Source organism: Eurosta solidaginis, chromosome 1 (genome assembly GCF_040869045.1).
Source record: "Eurosta solidaginis isolate ZX-2024a chromosome 1, ASM4086904v1, whole genome shotgun sequence".
Taxonomy (NCBI): domain Eukaryota; kingdom Metazoa; phylum Arthropoda; class Insecta; order Diptera; family Tephritidae; genus Eurosta; species Eurosta solidaginis.
Genome location: NC_090319.1, coordinates 102,173,661 through 102,190,006, shown reverse-complemented (window position 1 = coordinate 102,190,006; position 16,346 = coordinate 102,173,661). Strand labels below are relative to the sequence as shown.

The 16,346-nt window shown below is 40.9% G+C and overlaps 1 protein-coding gene across 1 annotated transcript in view; it reads left to right on the top strand.

Moving 5' to 3' along the window:
• obe (obelus) overlaps positions 1-9,841 on the top strand; it is a 36,991-nt gene extending 27,150 nt beyond the window's left edge. The window contains exons 8-10 of the mRNA XM_067759422.1: positions 3,097-3,547; positions 3,617-3,748; positions 9,018-9,841. Coding sequence (XP_067615523.1) covers positions 3,097-3,547; positions 3,617-3,748; positions 9,018-9,350 — 916 coding nt within the window. The 3' untranslated portion in view covers positions 9,351-9,841. The remainder of the gene's footprint in view (positions 1-3,096; positions 3,548-3,616; positions 3,749-9,017) is intronic.
• The last annotated feature ends 6,505 nt before the right edge of the window (positions 9,842-16,346 follow it).

The window sequence follows — 16,346 nt, the reverse complement described above, 5'->3', positions numbered from 1 at the left end:
TTTCTTTGTAAATATGGTCTTCTTATAGACATTAAACATAAACGTTTAGTAGATCCATTAACCAATCTCTCAGTTAATACAGTATCCTACTTTTGTGATATTCCATTACCTAAATTATTTGTGGTTGACAGTAAATTTACAAAATTATTAAAAGAGTTTCCGTCACTTATTTCAGAGCCAGATTATACTAAACCTGTTAAACATACAACAGTACATCGACTTGTATCAGAAGGTAGTCTTCCATTTTCTAAGCCTATGCGCTTAGATCCGGTGAAATACAAAGTCGCGAAAACGGAGTTTGATTTCTTAGTTAAAACAGGCATTTGTCGGCCTTCAAATTTTTCAGTAGCATCACCACTTCACCTTGTACCTAAAAAAGAGTTGAATGATTGGCGTCCATGTGGTGATTTTAGAAGATTGAATATTGTAACTGTTCCCGATCGTTATCCCTTACCTCACATTCAGCGTTTTAATATGAACCTTCATAATACAAATATATTTTCAAAATTAGATTTAGTTAGGGCATATCGCCAAATTCCTATGGCTGAAGAAGATATTTATAAAACTGCTATTACAACTCCTTTCGGTATGTTTGAATTCATGAGGATGCCTTTCGGACTTAGAAATTCTGCACAAACCTTTCAAAAATTCATAAATGAGGTGACTTAGATTTTTTATATGCTTACATCGACGACTTATTGCAAGTAAAGACGAAGAACGACATTTAAAAGATGTGCGTATCCCTTTTCAACGCCTTACAGAGTACGGTTTAAACATTAAACCAAGTAAATGTACTTTTGGTGTAACAAATATAGATTTTTTAGGACATAACATTTCTGGAACAGGTATTCGACCGTCCGATGAAAAGGTATCAGCTATTAGCAATTTCGAACGTCCAAAATCAGTTAAGCAGGCACAGAAATTTATTGGTATGGTAAATTATTATCATAGATAAATTCCAAACTAGCAGAATTTACAAACAAAATGTATGATCTAATTAACAAAGTAAGTAAGAAACGTGACAAAACTTTAGTATGGGGCGAGAATACGTTATACAACAAAATTACAATAATAAAATTGAGCCCATCGCATTATTTTCTAAAAAAACTTTCTCCAACTGAAATTAAATATAGTGCTTTTGATAGGGAGTTATTGGCGATTTACTTAAATATAAAACATTTTAGATATATTTTGGAAGGACGACAATTTACTGCTTATACGGACCATAAAGCTTTGACTACTGCTTTAAATTTAAAAAGAGAACGAAGTCCTAGACAAACGAGACACTTGGAATTTATAGCATAATTTACTGATGACATACAATACATTAAAGGAGAATCCAATGTTGTAGCAGATACGCTATCTAGAACTTTTGAGGTTAATGCAATATATAATACAGAACTGAATTTTAAAATTTTACAAACTGAACAACAAAAAGATGATGACTTAAATCAACTTGTATCTGATTCTCAATATCTAAATTTAAAACTAATTAGTATTCCCATTTTAAATTTTAATATTTGGTGTGAAATTTCAGGAGAAACTCCTAGGCCATTTGGATGGAATAATTTGCGAAAAACAGTATTTGATCTGTTACATAGCACATCTGGGTACAAGAGCTACACGACGGCTCAGTTAAAAAATATTATTGGCCTAATATGAATAAGGGTATTAATATTTGGTCAAAAGAGTGTCTTAATTGTCAAAAGTCTAAAGTTTATCGTCATACAAAATCCCCTGTTGTCAAAATTCAAATTCCCAAGAATAGATTTGAACACATCTATTTAGATATAGTTGGACCATTACCTATTTCAAAAGGACATCGCTATATTTTAACGATTATTGAAAGATTTACCCGTTGGCCTGAGGCATATGCATTAAAAGATATTTCAGCAACTACAATTGCAAATAAGTTTTTTGTAGAATACATTTCTCGGTTTGGAATTCCGTTAAAGATAACAACTGATCAAGGTAGCCTATTTACATCGAAATTGTTTTCAGAGTTAACTAAATTACTTGGTAGTCACCAAATTACAACAACCGCATATCACCCTCAAGGAAATGGTATGGTTGAAAGGTTTCATAGACAATTAAAGACTACTATAATAGCTAGATAAGACACAAATAATTGGTATGACGAGTTACCTGTCATATTACTTGGTTTGCGATCTGTTTACAAAGAAGATATTTCGGCTACAACAGCGGAAATGGTTTTCTGTCAGAATTTACGTTTGCCAGGGGAACTTGTTGTGCCATCAGCTAAAAATTTCTCATCAACTGAAATTTTAAGTAATTTACGTGAACATTTTCGAAATGTTAGATCAAATTTAAGTCATCATAAAGATTCTGATACTGGAATTTAAGTTCCAAAAGATCTTCAAACTTTTAAATTTGCATTTGTTCGAGTCATTAATAAACATTCATAACAACAACCATATGAAGGACCTTACAAAATTCTGGAATAAGATCAAAAATGTTTTAAACTTGAAATAGATAATAATATTAAAAATATTCCTATTGATAGATTAAAACCTGTAATAATTGAAACAACAGACACAAACAACACCAAGAATTTACATAAAAAGAGAGTTACGTTCAATTTGTTTAATGTTAAATTTTCTTGAAGTGGGAGTAATGTAGGGTTCTTATTATTTTTATTTAACTTTGTATTTTAGTTACTTTGAGCTTTGTAATTCTAAAATGTTTTATCAATATTTTAATTTTCAATATTGATTTTTCAATTTTCAAAAATTTTCATGATGGTGAAAAATTTAAAATAAAAAAGACGCATACATTTAGGCGTATTGAAAAATATAGTTTAAAGTTTTTATAAACAAAAACGTGGTGTAAATCTCCACTCTAAGTAATCTACTCCTCAGCGAAAAAGAACATTTTAAATGTGATAATTTTGGTTTGTCATACAAACTTTCAGCATGCTAAAAATCCAAAACGTTTTGAGTCTCACATAGCTATCTGAACTCCATATACGAAAAATCTTATTTTAATTTTAAACTTCAGCAAAACCCTCCAACGTATTATTTAAAACCTTTCAGACAAGTTATATTAACATCATCCTGTTTTCTTTTATTATTCTAGAGAATTGGCTGAAACATGTCGCTTTCGTCCACCAGCACCCAGCTGGGAGTCGCCATATACAAAAACATTTCTACTACTCCAAGCACATTTTTCACGTCTCTCGTTGCCAAATTCGGATTATCTAACCGATACCAAATCGGCACTGGACAATGCCACACGTGTCATGCAAGCAATGGTCGATTATGCAGCTGAACGTGGTTGGCTCACCACAACTCTACGTCTACAACAACTTATGCAAAGCGTTATACAAGCCCGTTGGTTTGATGAATCGGAATTTTTAACATTGCCACATGTGAATGGGGCCAACGTATCGGCTTTTTACAATATAGAACACAATTATGAGTATTTAACATTACCAGGGCTAAAAGAATTATGTATACAAGATTATGAACGTTTAGCTGGGCCATTAAGAGATATTTTCGAAGAGCAAGAAATCGAACAAATTTATAGGGTACAATAACAATAATTTTATGTTTAAGTTAAAGGATTACCCATATTTTCTTACTTTTCAATAAAACAGGTGGTGCAAGCTATTCCCGAAATAAGCGTAAATATATCTATTCAGGGCAGATATTTTGAAGATTTGGAAGCTGTGCGGGTATTATCTACATTGCCATCGACAGACAACTGGACGGAAATACATTCAAATGAGGTATGTATATAGATCTGTTTTGTTTATTCAGCTGAAATATGTAGAATAAATTAATTGCATTAGTAATACATAAATAGTGGAATAGTCAGCAAATTAAGCCTTGGTGTGAAGTAGATTGAACATTTCCTGTAAACGTGAGATCTATAACTTGACTTTTCACTTCAAGTTTTCATAGAATTGGATGCGGCCCAATATTTTTTTAAGTTAATTTTTTCCCCGGAACTTATATATTAATCGATTCTATGTACGTAAGCTGTATTTGCTGTTTATAAGTAACGAGGCGGCCGCTGTGTTGTGATGGTAGCGTGCTCCGTCATCCACACCGAAGATGCTGGGTTCACGCCCCGGGAAAAGCAACATCAAAATTTTAGAAACAAGTATTTTCAATTAGAAGAAATATTTCTTAGTGGGGTCGCCCCTCGACAATGTTTGGCAAGTACTCCGAGTGTATTTCTGCCATGAAAAGCTCTCAGTGAAAACTCATCTACCGTGCAGATGCCGTTCAGAGTCGGCATAAAACACGTAGGTCATGCCCCGCCAGTTTGTAGGAAAAATTGAAAGGAGCACGACGCAAATGGGAAGAGAAGCTCGGCCTAAAATCTCTTCGGATGTTATCGCGCCTTAAATTTTTTTTTAAGTAACGAGAGTACCCCGCAGACTTTTTTCTGGCCGAAAATTGGTTTGCTTACCTCTCCTCCTGTTTCCGCTAAACTTCACATTCCCACTCCCACTTCCAGTGCTAGTCCCACTCCCACTACAACTCTCTCTCCCATTCGCTTTCTCACTCACCTCAAACCTTTACGAATCTATGTAAAACTAACGCAATTTTTAAAATCGTTTTCATTTTTATAAATAAGATAAAGATAGATAATAGACAAAATCCGTCTGCGATCTTATTACTCGGAGGAGGCATTTTTTATATTGTAGATTCTGCAAAAAAAAAGGATTAAACTATTGCCTCTCCTCCCTTCTATCCATACTTGATCGCTGTCCTCCTCCGTATCTTCTCCCTTTTACATTCTTGATTTTTCTCACTTCTACTCCCACTTTCTTTCCCCTCCCTCAACCTTTCTCTATTCTTCTTCATCTACTTCCTTGCACATGCTTCCTCTCCTTCCCATCTTCCCCTCGAACTTTCTTCATTTTTATCTCCCCTTTCTACGCACGCTTTCTTCTTCTCTCCAACCCTTTATGGACCACATGCGACCGTCCAGGCCATACCGCCCTCCCACCCCCTACATCCATCAAGAGTTCGGGGTCGCCAGAGCCTCGGTTGTTAATGAAACAGGATTCGCCACGGATAGGTGAGGTTGACAATTGGGTTTGGAGAAGCTATATATTGCCTGATAGGGTTCCGCTACACAACACCTTGAATATATTTGGTATTTTAGTCGCCTCTTACGAAAGGCATTTTTATTTCTATCTTGGGAGTTAGGAGCCGTGGAAGATGGGGAAGTTGCGCGTTTGGGGAAAATAAAGCCAATAACAGCTGTCATTTCCACTCTGTCGAAAAATCCACAAAACAAAATGAGTCAGTTAATGCTTGTCAGGCCTTCAACTTGAACAGGAACGTACTACTAACAGTTTATAAGCCACCACCACCAGACACCAAAAGTTGCTCAAATAACAATGAAGGTAAACACCAAATCAAGCAGGAAAGCAGTCAGAAAAGCGGAAAGTCTTAAATATGAGCTGGAAAGCTTATTTCCAAGAAAGATGATATAAATGCCGAACTATTATTTATCCATTTAAGATTGGCACCACAACTACCTACGACTGCATTAATGGAATGCTTTGACCGCATAAAGACAGAAGTCGATCAGGAACTACAACAAAAATACAGGTCGATGAACCGGGAATTGGATAACCTGGCAGGGCGACGAGAGTATAACCAAAACCAACAAACTTACCAGTTTCATGACAAGTTCGTTAACCTCACAACAGTGGCTATTACCAAGAAAGAAGCACAACTTCTCGAAACGGGCCTGAAGCACAATATCATGGACCAACAAAAATTAGAAAAACGAAGCAGGCGATTGTAGATGCGGAGATCGCAATATCATTGATACCATAGGAGGAACAGGAGCAGCAATGCACATGTGCAGGGGAATAATAAAAAAAAACGACGAAAGCGGACAAAGGAAAGACCACTGTGCTAATCGAAAAGGATAAATATATAACCAAAACGGAATAACTCATAGAAGAAATGAAATGTCGTAAAATAAGAGAGAATCCCACGGATGAATACGAGAAAGAAATCAAAGTTGCTATAAAAAATGCAGTAAATATAGTAGATTCTCCACTGATTGCGTTACCAAAAATCCACAAGCCGGACACTCCAATGAGGCCCATCATTAACTTTAAAACCATCATACAAACTGTCCAAATAATTAAAAACGATATTGAAAGATACTCTGGAGCTAAGGAACGAATATGCAATAGCCAACACAACAGAACTAATAGAGAGACTTGAGACCGTAGAGCTGACAAAGAACAGCAAATTGGTATCTTTTGACATAAAAGATTTATACCCATCAATATCACTATCGGAGGCATTGGACATAGTTAGCTCAACAATAGTTCATAATACAAAAAACAAAGTGAAAACTATGCAAATCACAAGCACGCTAAGAACCACTTTACGTCAAAACTATTTTCAATTCAACAATAAAATATATAGACAAACAAACGGTCTTGGAATGGGAAGCCCCACATCAGCCATTCTTATGGAAGTGTTCATGCAAAATCTGGAAGGAACGTACATACAGGAACTGAAGTCCAAATTAGGCGTGTAATTCTACGCTAGATATGTGGATGACATAATATGCGTTTTAACTACTAATAATGAAGAGTTAGTACTGGAGTACCTCAACCAGCAGCAAGGGAACATAAAATTCACAATGGAAACCGAAAAAGACGGAGGAATCAACTATCTAGACCTCACGATGAACATTGATAAAGTTACGAAAAGATATAACTACGACATATATAGAAAGCCAACGGCCACGGATACAATAATACATAATACCTCAAATCACCCCCAAGAGCATAAAAATGCAGAATTAAAGCATTAGAATATAGACTTGAAAGAACACCTCTTGCACAAGAAGCATATAAGAGAGAGCTTGAAGTAACATATAACATTCCCCCCTATTGCGGGTGTCGATTGCAGTAGATAGTCGACCGCTGAGCGATAATCGATTATCTTTAGAATGTATACAAATTATGTTATATACATCGAAAAGTTGAAAAAATAGCAAAATCTCTCTTGTATAAAATAACTGTTTATAATGGTCCAAAGATTTCACGATTAATTTGTATAGTAATAATATTAAATGCAAAAAATGGAATCGACAAATTGTCGATTCTATTCCGATCGACACTCACAATAGGGGGATTGCTTCAAACAACGGATATAAAAAAGCACTAGTAGATAAGCTCGGAAGGGCACATGGATAACCAAAAAAGAAATAATGAAAAGGAAAATAATAACACCTGAACGACTATGACATATACTGGAAAAGCAACATATAAGGTCGCTAACCTTTCTATAAAATGCCACATCAAAACATCGAACAATCTAGGTCCGAAACTAAGAACTAACACTTACTCAGAGGATCCGTTTAGCAGCCACGATGCATACAAGCTTACTTGCGGATGCCAACACCGTTACATAGGACAATCAGGACGGCAAATAAGAACGAGGTCCATAGAAAACATTAGAGATCACAACTAAAAAACGGAATCCAAACATTATACCAGAGTCCAACTTCGCGAATCACACGGTCCCAAATAAATGTTCCCCAGCAAATATCAATAACACAGTCAGATTCCTTCACATATAAGCAAAAGGCCGACGTCTGAACATACTCGGAAACATGGAAATCTACAAACAGAAAACATTCGACGGCAGAATAATAAACGAACAGATAAACACAATTTCTGACACAATATTTGAGACCTTAAAACTTGGTTACAAGAAACAAAGTAATCACACAGGTACAACAGACAAATACACAACAACAAATAGACACAAAACAATAAACGCACCAAAGAAACAAATCCACAAAGAAGGTCGAACGCCTAGAATTACTGAATTTTACCTGCCTCAGTCAGCCACACAAATCGATTAGTAAAGACCACCCTCGGTTCTGAATGAACACACAGCACATACACATAAATATACACAAACATCGATTTTGACAATACCTGTTCATAGACCTACGAACTATAAATACAATACAAACCACAACAAAAAATCAGAACGAGAATCGACACTGATGATGGCACAACGCCGAAACCGGTTTGTCTCGAAACCAAATTTGACAAGGAATGACGGAAAATCCTTTTAGTATACATCTTTGTATGGCACCTTACATACCCCCTGGTTGCCCTACATAACTAACACGCTAGTCGCTTCCTCGTTTCGCAAGCTGGAGCCAATTTTCCACTCGGCCCTTCTAGCGGAGTAGGGCATACTGTTTCCGCAAATGGGCGCTAATTTAAAAGGAACTAACTCAAAAATTTGAAATTATCAAGTTAAACATGGTATAGAGCCCGTATACCCGGATCAACTATGGCTTCACTATCTATCCTGATCAAAAAATAAAATCCACAGCGGGTAAGGGGGCTTGGAATATACCCGCGGCAGGTATGCCTGTCTTAAGATGCGACTAAAATACCAAATTGAACCCCTTGAGTGTAGCGCAACCCTTTCAAGGTGTTGCCAGCGCAAAATTCAGCTTCTCCAACTCAATTGTCAACCTCACCTACCCGTGGCAACTTCTGTTACTTCAACAGCCGAGGCTCTGGCGACTCCAAATTCCTCATGGATCTAGGGGGTGGGAGGGCGTTATGGCCTTGAAGGTTTTCATGTGGTCATACCAAGTCGTTACCGAGATGGTCGGACTGGTGCCTAAATAGTGCTTGTTACCGGAACGTACCGGATCTGCATCCGGCAAAGGACCATCAACATCGATAACACTCCCCAAGGCCTTCAGGGAGTGTCCTTGTAGCTGCAACAACAACATTAAAAATAAAAATTCCTTCAGCCCGTTTCTGAAACAAAGTTTTTTAATTAATTGTTACTTAGACCTAAGTTTATTATATGTGATATATAGAGTAAAAACAAAGAACACAGCTGGGTATACATATGTAAAATTATAGTATTCATACATTAAAGTTTGATTTCACCCGAACATCATATTTTAAGTATATTATTTTACAAAGTTTTAATTTTCTAATAAATATTCCATTTCCTCTTTCACAGGACTACGTGCTCAGTATTGAAATCAAACGCATAAATTGGAATACTCGTGAAAGAGGTACTAAAAACACCAATCCTACTGCTATACATTGTCCGAAATATCCTAAGGGTAAAAGTGAAGCTTGGTTCCTTACGCTTGGCTCTCAAGCCAATAGCGAATTGCTCGCTATGAAACGTGTCAGTGTACGAGGCTATCGTGCCACAAATCGCATTTGTTTTCAATCAACGCCACGCCCTGGACGTCTTGTACTAACATTGTACCTTATATCCGATTGTTTGATTGGTGTGGATCAACAATTTGATTTGCAGTTCGATGTTGTTGATGCGAAGGCTTAGTGCGTACATCGCAGGCACATTATATTTAGGGATTGAGTTTAATATGACTGAAGTGATGTGATCATAGAAAGAAGCATTATTTCAATGCTAGGAAGGTAATAGTCTTTTATTTTTATTTGGAATATGTTTTCCGGCCCAGAATAAAAAAACAAAAACAGAAAAATTTCGGAAATAATACGAAAACTTCCTGATGAACTGAGACGGCCTTTTATTTTTTTGTTTAGTTTTATCTACATATTAAATATTTATGTTTTTATTAAATAATTGCTTTAAGTCTACTGCAAGTACATAAAAGCCAAGCTAAAATGCGTAAAATATGAAGGTACATAGATTTTGTTTATTGAATTATTTATTTTTAAACTTGCTTACCCTTTTTATGTTTATATACCTATTTTATTATTTACTTAATATAACTGAATTAAATTCGTAAGCAGAACCATTAATGTGTGAAATGAAAAAAGTGAATTTAATAAATCAAAAGAAATATATTACACAGTTGTAACCTCCATTTATTATTAAGAAATAAATGTAAGGCGCGATAACCTCCGAAGAGATTTTAGGCTGAGCTTCTCTTCCCATTTGCGTCGTGCTCGTTTTAATTTTTCCTACAAACCGGAGGGACGGGACATACTTGTTTTATGCCGACTCCGAACGGCATCTGCAAGGTCGATGAGTTTTCACTGAGAAGCTTTTCATGCCGGAAATATACCCGGAGTGCTTGCCAAACACTGCCGAGGCACGACCCCGCTTAGAAAAATTGTCTTCTAATTGAAAAAAACTTGTTTCTAAGATTTTGATGTTGCTTTGCCCTTCGGTGTGGTAGTTGTTGAGGCCTGATATTGGCAATAATTTTTAAATAACGAACGACGTCGTTTACCTGGTAACCAGCTTTAATATCTAAAAGCGACTTAGAATATATCCGTGATGCCTCTCGTAAGAGGCGGCCAAAATCACCAGACCCAAAACGTTCGGGTGTGTCTTTATCGCTACAACGACAACCAGACCCGAAGGTTCGGGTTGTCATTAAAATCGGTCCCGAAGCAATTGAGCTAGTACCAAAAGATTCTAGTACCGGATGGATAGTCATTCTTGACAATAACTGTCCTCTCGACGAAGAATTGCGCTATATAAGTCACACAACATACCTGTCTTAATGTATGAGTCGAAATCATGAGCGGTGTCGAAGGAAGATCGGTGGCCCTTCACTCTTTAAGAATCGCATGTTTGGATCCGTGTGAATAAAGTTGGGGTCCTTAGGGCGGTGACCTCCAAAAAGGAAAGGTTTAATATTAGAATGTATAGGTATTAGCTTGTGGTATTGCTATCATCAATAACGTGGAATCGACTCGCTGTGTTTGGTACTTCAAACGTGTAAAAGACCGATTGAGCCTGATCGGCTTGGCTTGACTGGAGGGTCCTAAAGAGTTCATCCTTCTCAGACCATGGGACTTCCACTGTAGTGGAACTGAAGGGATCCAAAAAATTTATTGTCAAAATCCTTGAGATCGAATTCGAAACATGAATCCTTTATCATAGCAAATTTCTATGGTTTCGATATTGAGATAAGTACTATTTAGGGAAGATATGAATGCAATAGGGAGAGTTCAATGTGAATGTTGCAGGAATTATATACTGCATTCATTCTTTGTCAAAACTAAACTTCCACTCGGAGACATTTTTGTCCATTGTGAGTGCCTTCAGTAAGTACAGGGTGGCAGAAAATTCGGTTAGCCCCATTACCTCCTAGTGGTCCTCAACGAACCACTTGCTTTATTGATGAACCCAAGAAGAAGCGAGACGCCCACCTTCCCGCTTCCCAAGGCAGTCGGTTCTATGTACCGGAGCGACTCGGGATTTTTCCCGACCAAGGACTGTCATTTCAGTGTAACCCCATTTAATTTGTTTCGTCCCTCCCACAAATTGTCATCCTCCCAGCAGCTCCTTGCAGCAGGACTGCGCCATATTCTCTTGCTCCGGGAAGGTATCGAATCCAATCCGGGTCCGTCTCCTGACCCCGGTCCTGAGAAATGGTTTTGCTGCATCTGCCGGAAAAGAATCTTTTTAGGACGGTCATACTCTGTTCAGTGTGTCTCGTGTAAGGGATGGTTGCATCGGACAGGTTGTTCTGGGCTTGATCCCAAAACCCGACGTCCACGTAACTTTTATAAATCTTTTGTGGCTCCTTGCTGTTCACGCCCAAGGGCGCCCCGTAGTCTACGTCTAAGCGCCCCCCCCCCCCCCCATTACCTTCCAGCAGCCCCGCTGCTCAGCAAGCCACAACAAGTACCCGCTGCTGCTCGCGCCTTACGGCGCCAACAACTCAAACAGCTGCTACCACTCATAACTACAATCTTCGTAGTAGAGTGCTGAGCAACAGCCCCTGCCCCCGTCTTCTCCCCCCCTCTTTTCCGGCAGCAATCGTGTAGGTCAGGGAAACAGACTCTTAGTCCCTACCTCCGTTTGCACCGTTTGCCAGCACAGAATATATATGTTTGCGACATCCGCCCAATGCAGCTCCTGCCTTGGGTGGTGCCACTTTCCTAGATGTTCTGGTCTCCGCGACGGCAACCCCTCGACGGGTTTCATCGCGCCATGTTGCCAGGTCGCAAACCCAAATCATCCGGGTACCCCAATGCTTGCCCAAGGACGCCCACTCCCAGGGCCACAACAGCAATTGCGTCCTGGCCTTCCTCAACCCAGGCGTAGTCACCCGTCACTTACCCCCAGAGTGGCGACGTCTCCCCTCATGCACTTCAGAATTCTGCAGTTAAACTGTAATGGACTAACTGAGAAGATTACGGAGATAGTCAATTTCATGAAGCGGCACAACATCCGCATTGCTGCGATTCAAGAGACTAAACTCACAGCACGATCTGCATTGCAGACCTGCTCTGGGTATAATGTCCACAGAAAAGATCGCGAGAGCGGAAATGGAGGCGGCCTCGCGTTTATAATACACCACTCTGTGCAATATCACATATTTGATCCTGGCATTGACCGCAGGGACAACGTCTTAGAACGTCAAGGCCTATCTGTCCGGTCAGGCGATGCAAACCTAGAAATCATCAACATCTACATCCCCCCTGCCACCTGTTGCCCCTGTGGATACCGCCCTAATATCAGAGCCTTACTCACTGGAAACAATCGCATTATTTTAGGCGACTTCAATGCCCATCATGATCTATGGCATTCAAATTTGCGGGCGGACAGTAGGGGCGAGATGTTGGCGGATCAAATAGAAGAAACGACGTTCTGCACAATAAACGGAGACGCCCCCACACGTATGGTAGAAAGCTGTCACAGTTCGCCAGATATCTCAATCGTGAGCGCAGAACTCGTAAACTGCGTCAACTGGCAGCCGATGGTATCATTGGCATCCGACCACCTGCCTATACTTGTTTCGCTCGAGCGTACCGCCGACTTCAACGTCACCGAAAAACGCACTTTCATAAACTTTAAAAAAGGAAAGTGGGAAGAATATAAATCCTTTACAGACAACCTCTTTGCTGCCCTCCCTATCCCGACTGATGCCCGCCAAGGGGAGCGTGCCTTCCGCAAGGTCATTGAATCCGCCTCGGCACGTTTCATTCCCGCCGGGAGAATTCCCGAAATCCGGCCCCACTTCCCGGCGGAGGCCGCAAACTTAGCGAGAGAACGTGACCTTATAAGGCAGCTTGATCCAGGCGACCCCCAAATAAGGGATATAAACCAACGCATCAGATTGCTTGTGGATGAACACAAGCGGGCGAAATGGGAGGAGCACCTAAGAGGTTGTAACCTCTCTACCGGTGTGGGTAAACTTTGGTCCACCGTAAAGTCCCTATCGAATCCGACTAAGCAAAAAGACAAAGTTTCCATCGCCTTTGGCGACAAAGTGCTGTCGGATGCGAAAAAATGCGCGAGCGCTTTCTGCCGACAATATATAATGCATTCTACGGTCGACAAAATTAGACGGAGGGCCAACAGACACGCACATAAACACAAATTCAGCGCGTCACCAATCACCATCACCGCTAAAGAGGTTGAGGACGCCATTGGTCGCGCTAAACCATCCAAAGCAGTGGGCCCAGACGGCATAGCCATGCCGATGCTTAAAAGCCTAGGGAAAGAGGGTTTCAAATATTTAGCGCAGGTCTTCAACCTGTCTCTTTCCACCTTTGTCATGCCCGAGAAATGGAGAATGGCCAAGGTGGTCCCGCTACTAAAGCCTGGTAAACCAGCTAACATAGGAGAGTTGTATCGTGCGATATCTCTCCTATCGCCAGTAGCAAAGACGCTCGAAGCCATTTTGCTCCCTTATTTCCAAGCAAATTTGCAACTAGCTTCCCATCAGCATGGCTTCAGAAAACTCCATAGCACTACCTCCGCGCTAAATGCCATTAGCACCCAGATACATTGCGGTTTAAATCAAAACCCTCACCATAGAACAGTACTCGTAGCGCTAGACCTATCAAAAGCTTTTGATACGGTCAACCATGGCTCGTTACTGCAAGACCTGGAAGGGTCTACCCTTCCCCCATGTCTTAAAAGGTGGACCGCAAATTATCTGGGTGGTCGGCAGGCATCGGTGCTATTTAGAAACGAAACATCAAAGCCAAGGAGAATTCAACAAGGGGTGCCACAGGGTGGTGTCCTATCCCCACTTTTGTTTAATTTCTACATATCTAAGCTACCTTCACCACCGGAAGGAGTCACAATCGTTTCCTACGCCGATGACTGCACAGTAATGGCCACAGGCCCAGGCCCACAGATCGATGAGCTATGCAATAAAATAAACGGCTACCTCCCTGATCTCTCCAGTTTTTTCGCCTCGCGAAACCTGGCATTATCACCGACTAAATCTTCCGCGACCTTATTTACAACATGGGCGTCTCAAATGTAGACCATTTTGAACATCCACGTCGATGGCTCTACGCTACCGACTGTCCCACACCCCAAAATCTTGGGTGTGACGTTTGATCAGGATCTACATTTTGGTGAGCACGCAGCCGCAATTGTTCCGAGAATTCAGAGCCGTAACAAAATCCTCAAATCCCTTGCTGGCAGTACCTGGGGAAAAGATAAAGAAACGCTCATGACTACATACAAAGCAATTAGCCAGCCGATTACGTGCTACGCGTCACCCATATGGTCGCCAAGCCTAAAAATTACCCACTGGAAGAAGCTACAGGACTGCCAAAATACTGCTCTCAGAATTGCCACGGGCTGTCTTCTTATGTCCCCAGAACACCATCTACATAATGAGGCGAGAATACTCCCCATCAGGGAAAGAAACGAGATGCTGACCAAACAGTTCCTGTTGAATACCCAGAAACCTGGGCATCCCAACAGACATCTGATTGACGAGCCAGCACCGCCTAGGGGCTTAAGGAGTCATCTCCGTAAGCATTTTGAGGAAATACGGCATCTGAGAACACAGCCGTATGAAGCGAAAAAACACAAGCAGGTCCTTGGTGAACTCCACAAACAGGCGTCGGACCTTTATGCCGGGAATTGCCCGGTGAACCCAGTACTCAAAGTAAAGTATCCAAAACTTGCGGAAGAGGAACGCATACTCCCCAGGGAAACGCGTGTCACTCTGGCTCAACTTCGTTCTGGATACTGTAACAGGTTAAACTCTTACCTATCCAGAATCAACCCCGACATACAAAATGTATGCCCCGCTTGCAATGTGTCCCCACATGACACCAACCATCTCTTTAATTGTAATGTGGAACCAACGCCTCTAACACCCCTTTCCCTATGGTCCACCCCTGTTGAAACAGCAAGTTTCCTTGGACTCCCGTTAGAGGATATTGATGACAGTTTGTGATCGGTCGCGTCTGTTAGGTGGGGCGAAGCACTGCTACAACAACAACAACAACAACGCCCACCTTACCAACCTCTGCCAGGCTATCGAAGAAGCCTGAACCCAGAAAGGTATTCGCCACCGTCGGGGCATTGGTGCGATAGCACAATGACCTGTGATGACGCCTATAAGTACCCTCACCGCAGATTTGTTCAGTTTGAGAAGGAAGCTGGTGCGTTTCCTATCCAAGCATGGCCAAAAGGACCTTGAGACTTCGCAGTCAACCCTATTGGTCCATAGCAAGTCCGTTGCCCTGTTCTCATATTCGTCGATTCTCCCTAGGAGATAACTCAGCGGCGGTCGGACAGAGCTGTCCACCTCACTTATGTCTAAGTCGGAACCTTTCCTAGTCATCTCATCCGCGAGTTCATTCCCTTCAATGCCACTGTGCCCAGGGACCCAGAAAAGGGAGACATTGAGATGACTTATAGAAGCCAGATAGGCTCTACACCTCCGCCCGATGCTCGATTTTATCATGTTGGACTCAACAAAGATTGCTACGTCGGTGTTGGAAACCGCACTATCTTGGAGCAGCTTTGCCGCTCTGTCTATAGCATAGACCTCGGCTTGGAATACACTGCATGCGTCAGAAAATCGGAATGATTGGCTTAACTGTAGATGTGTTGAGTACATCCCAGCTCCAGTTCCCTTTTCCATTTTAGAGCCGTTGGTGTACATTGTGATGCCCCTGCCGTGGTCTAGGCCTACTTCCCATTCCTCCCTTGAAGGATATCGTATGTTCTGAACCTGGAAGTCCAAAACACCTGTGATGTTGTCTGTTTTGGATGTTAGGTCGGTTATTGTTCCGTTAAATTGCCCCTTCGTCACATCGTCCAGAATCGTCGGGTGTCCGTGCTTAGCTGTTTTCCACATGTTGGATTCTCTTAGTCTTAGAGCTCCTCTAGTGGCTTATCCCTGCACGAAGACTTGTAGAGGCGTAAAGTGAAAGATTACATTTAGCGCTTCCTGAGTCGCGCTGCTCACGGCGCCTGACATTCCCAGGCATGCCAGCCTTTGTATCTTCCCGATCCTCTGTTGATTACTCTTTTTGTCTAGCGCCTTCCACCAGACCAGAAATCCATATGTAAGTATCGGTCCAGTGATTGCTGTACATGCCATGAATGACATGTGGTGCCAGTCCCCAGTTC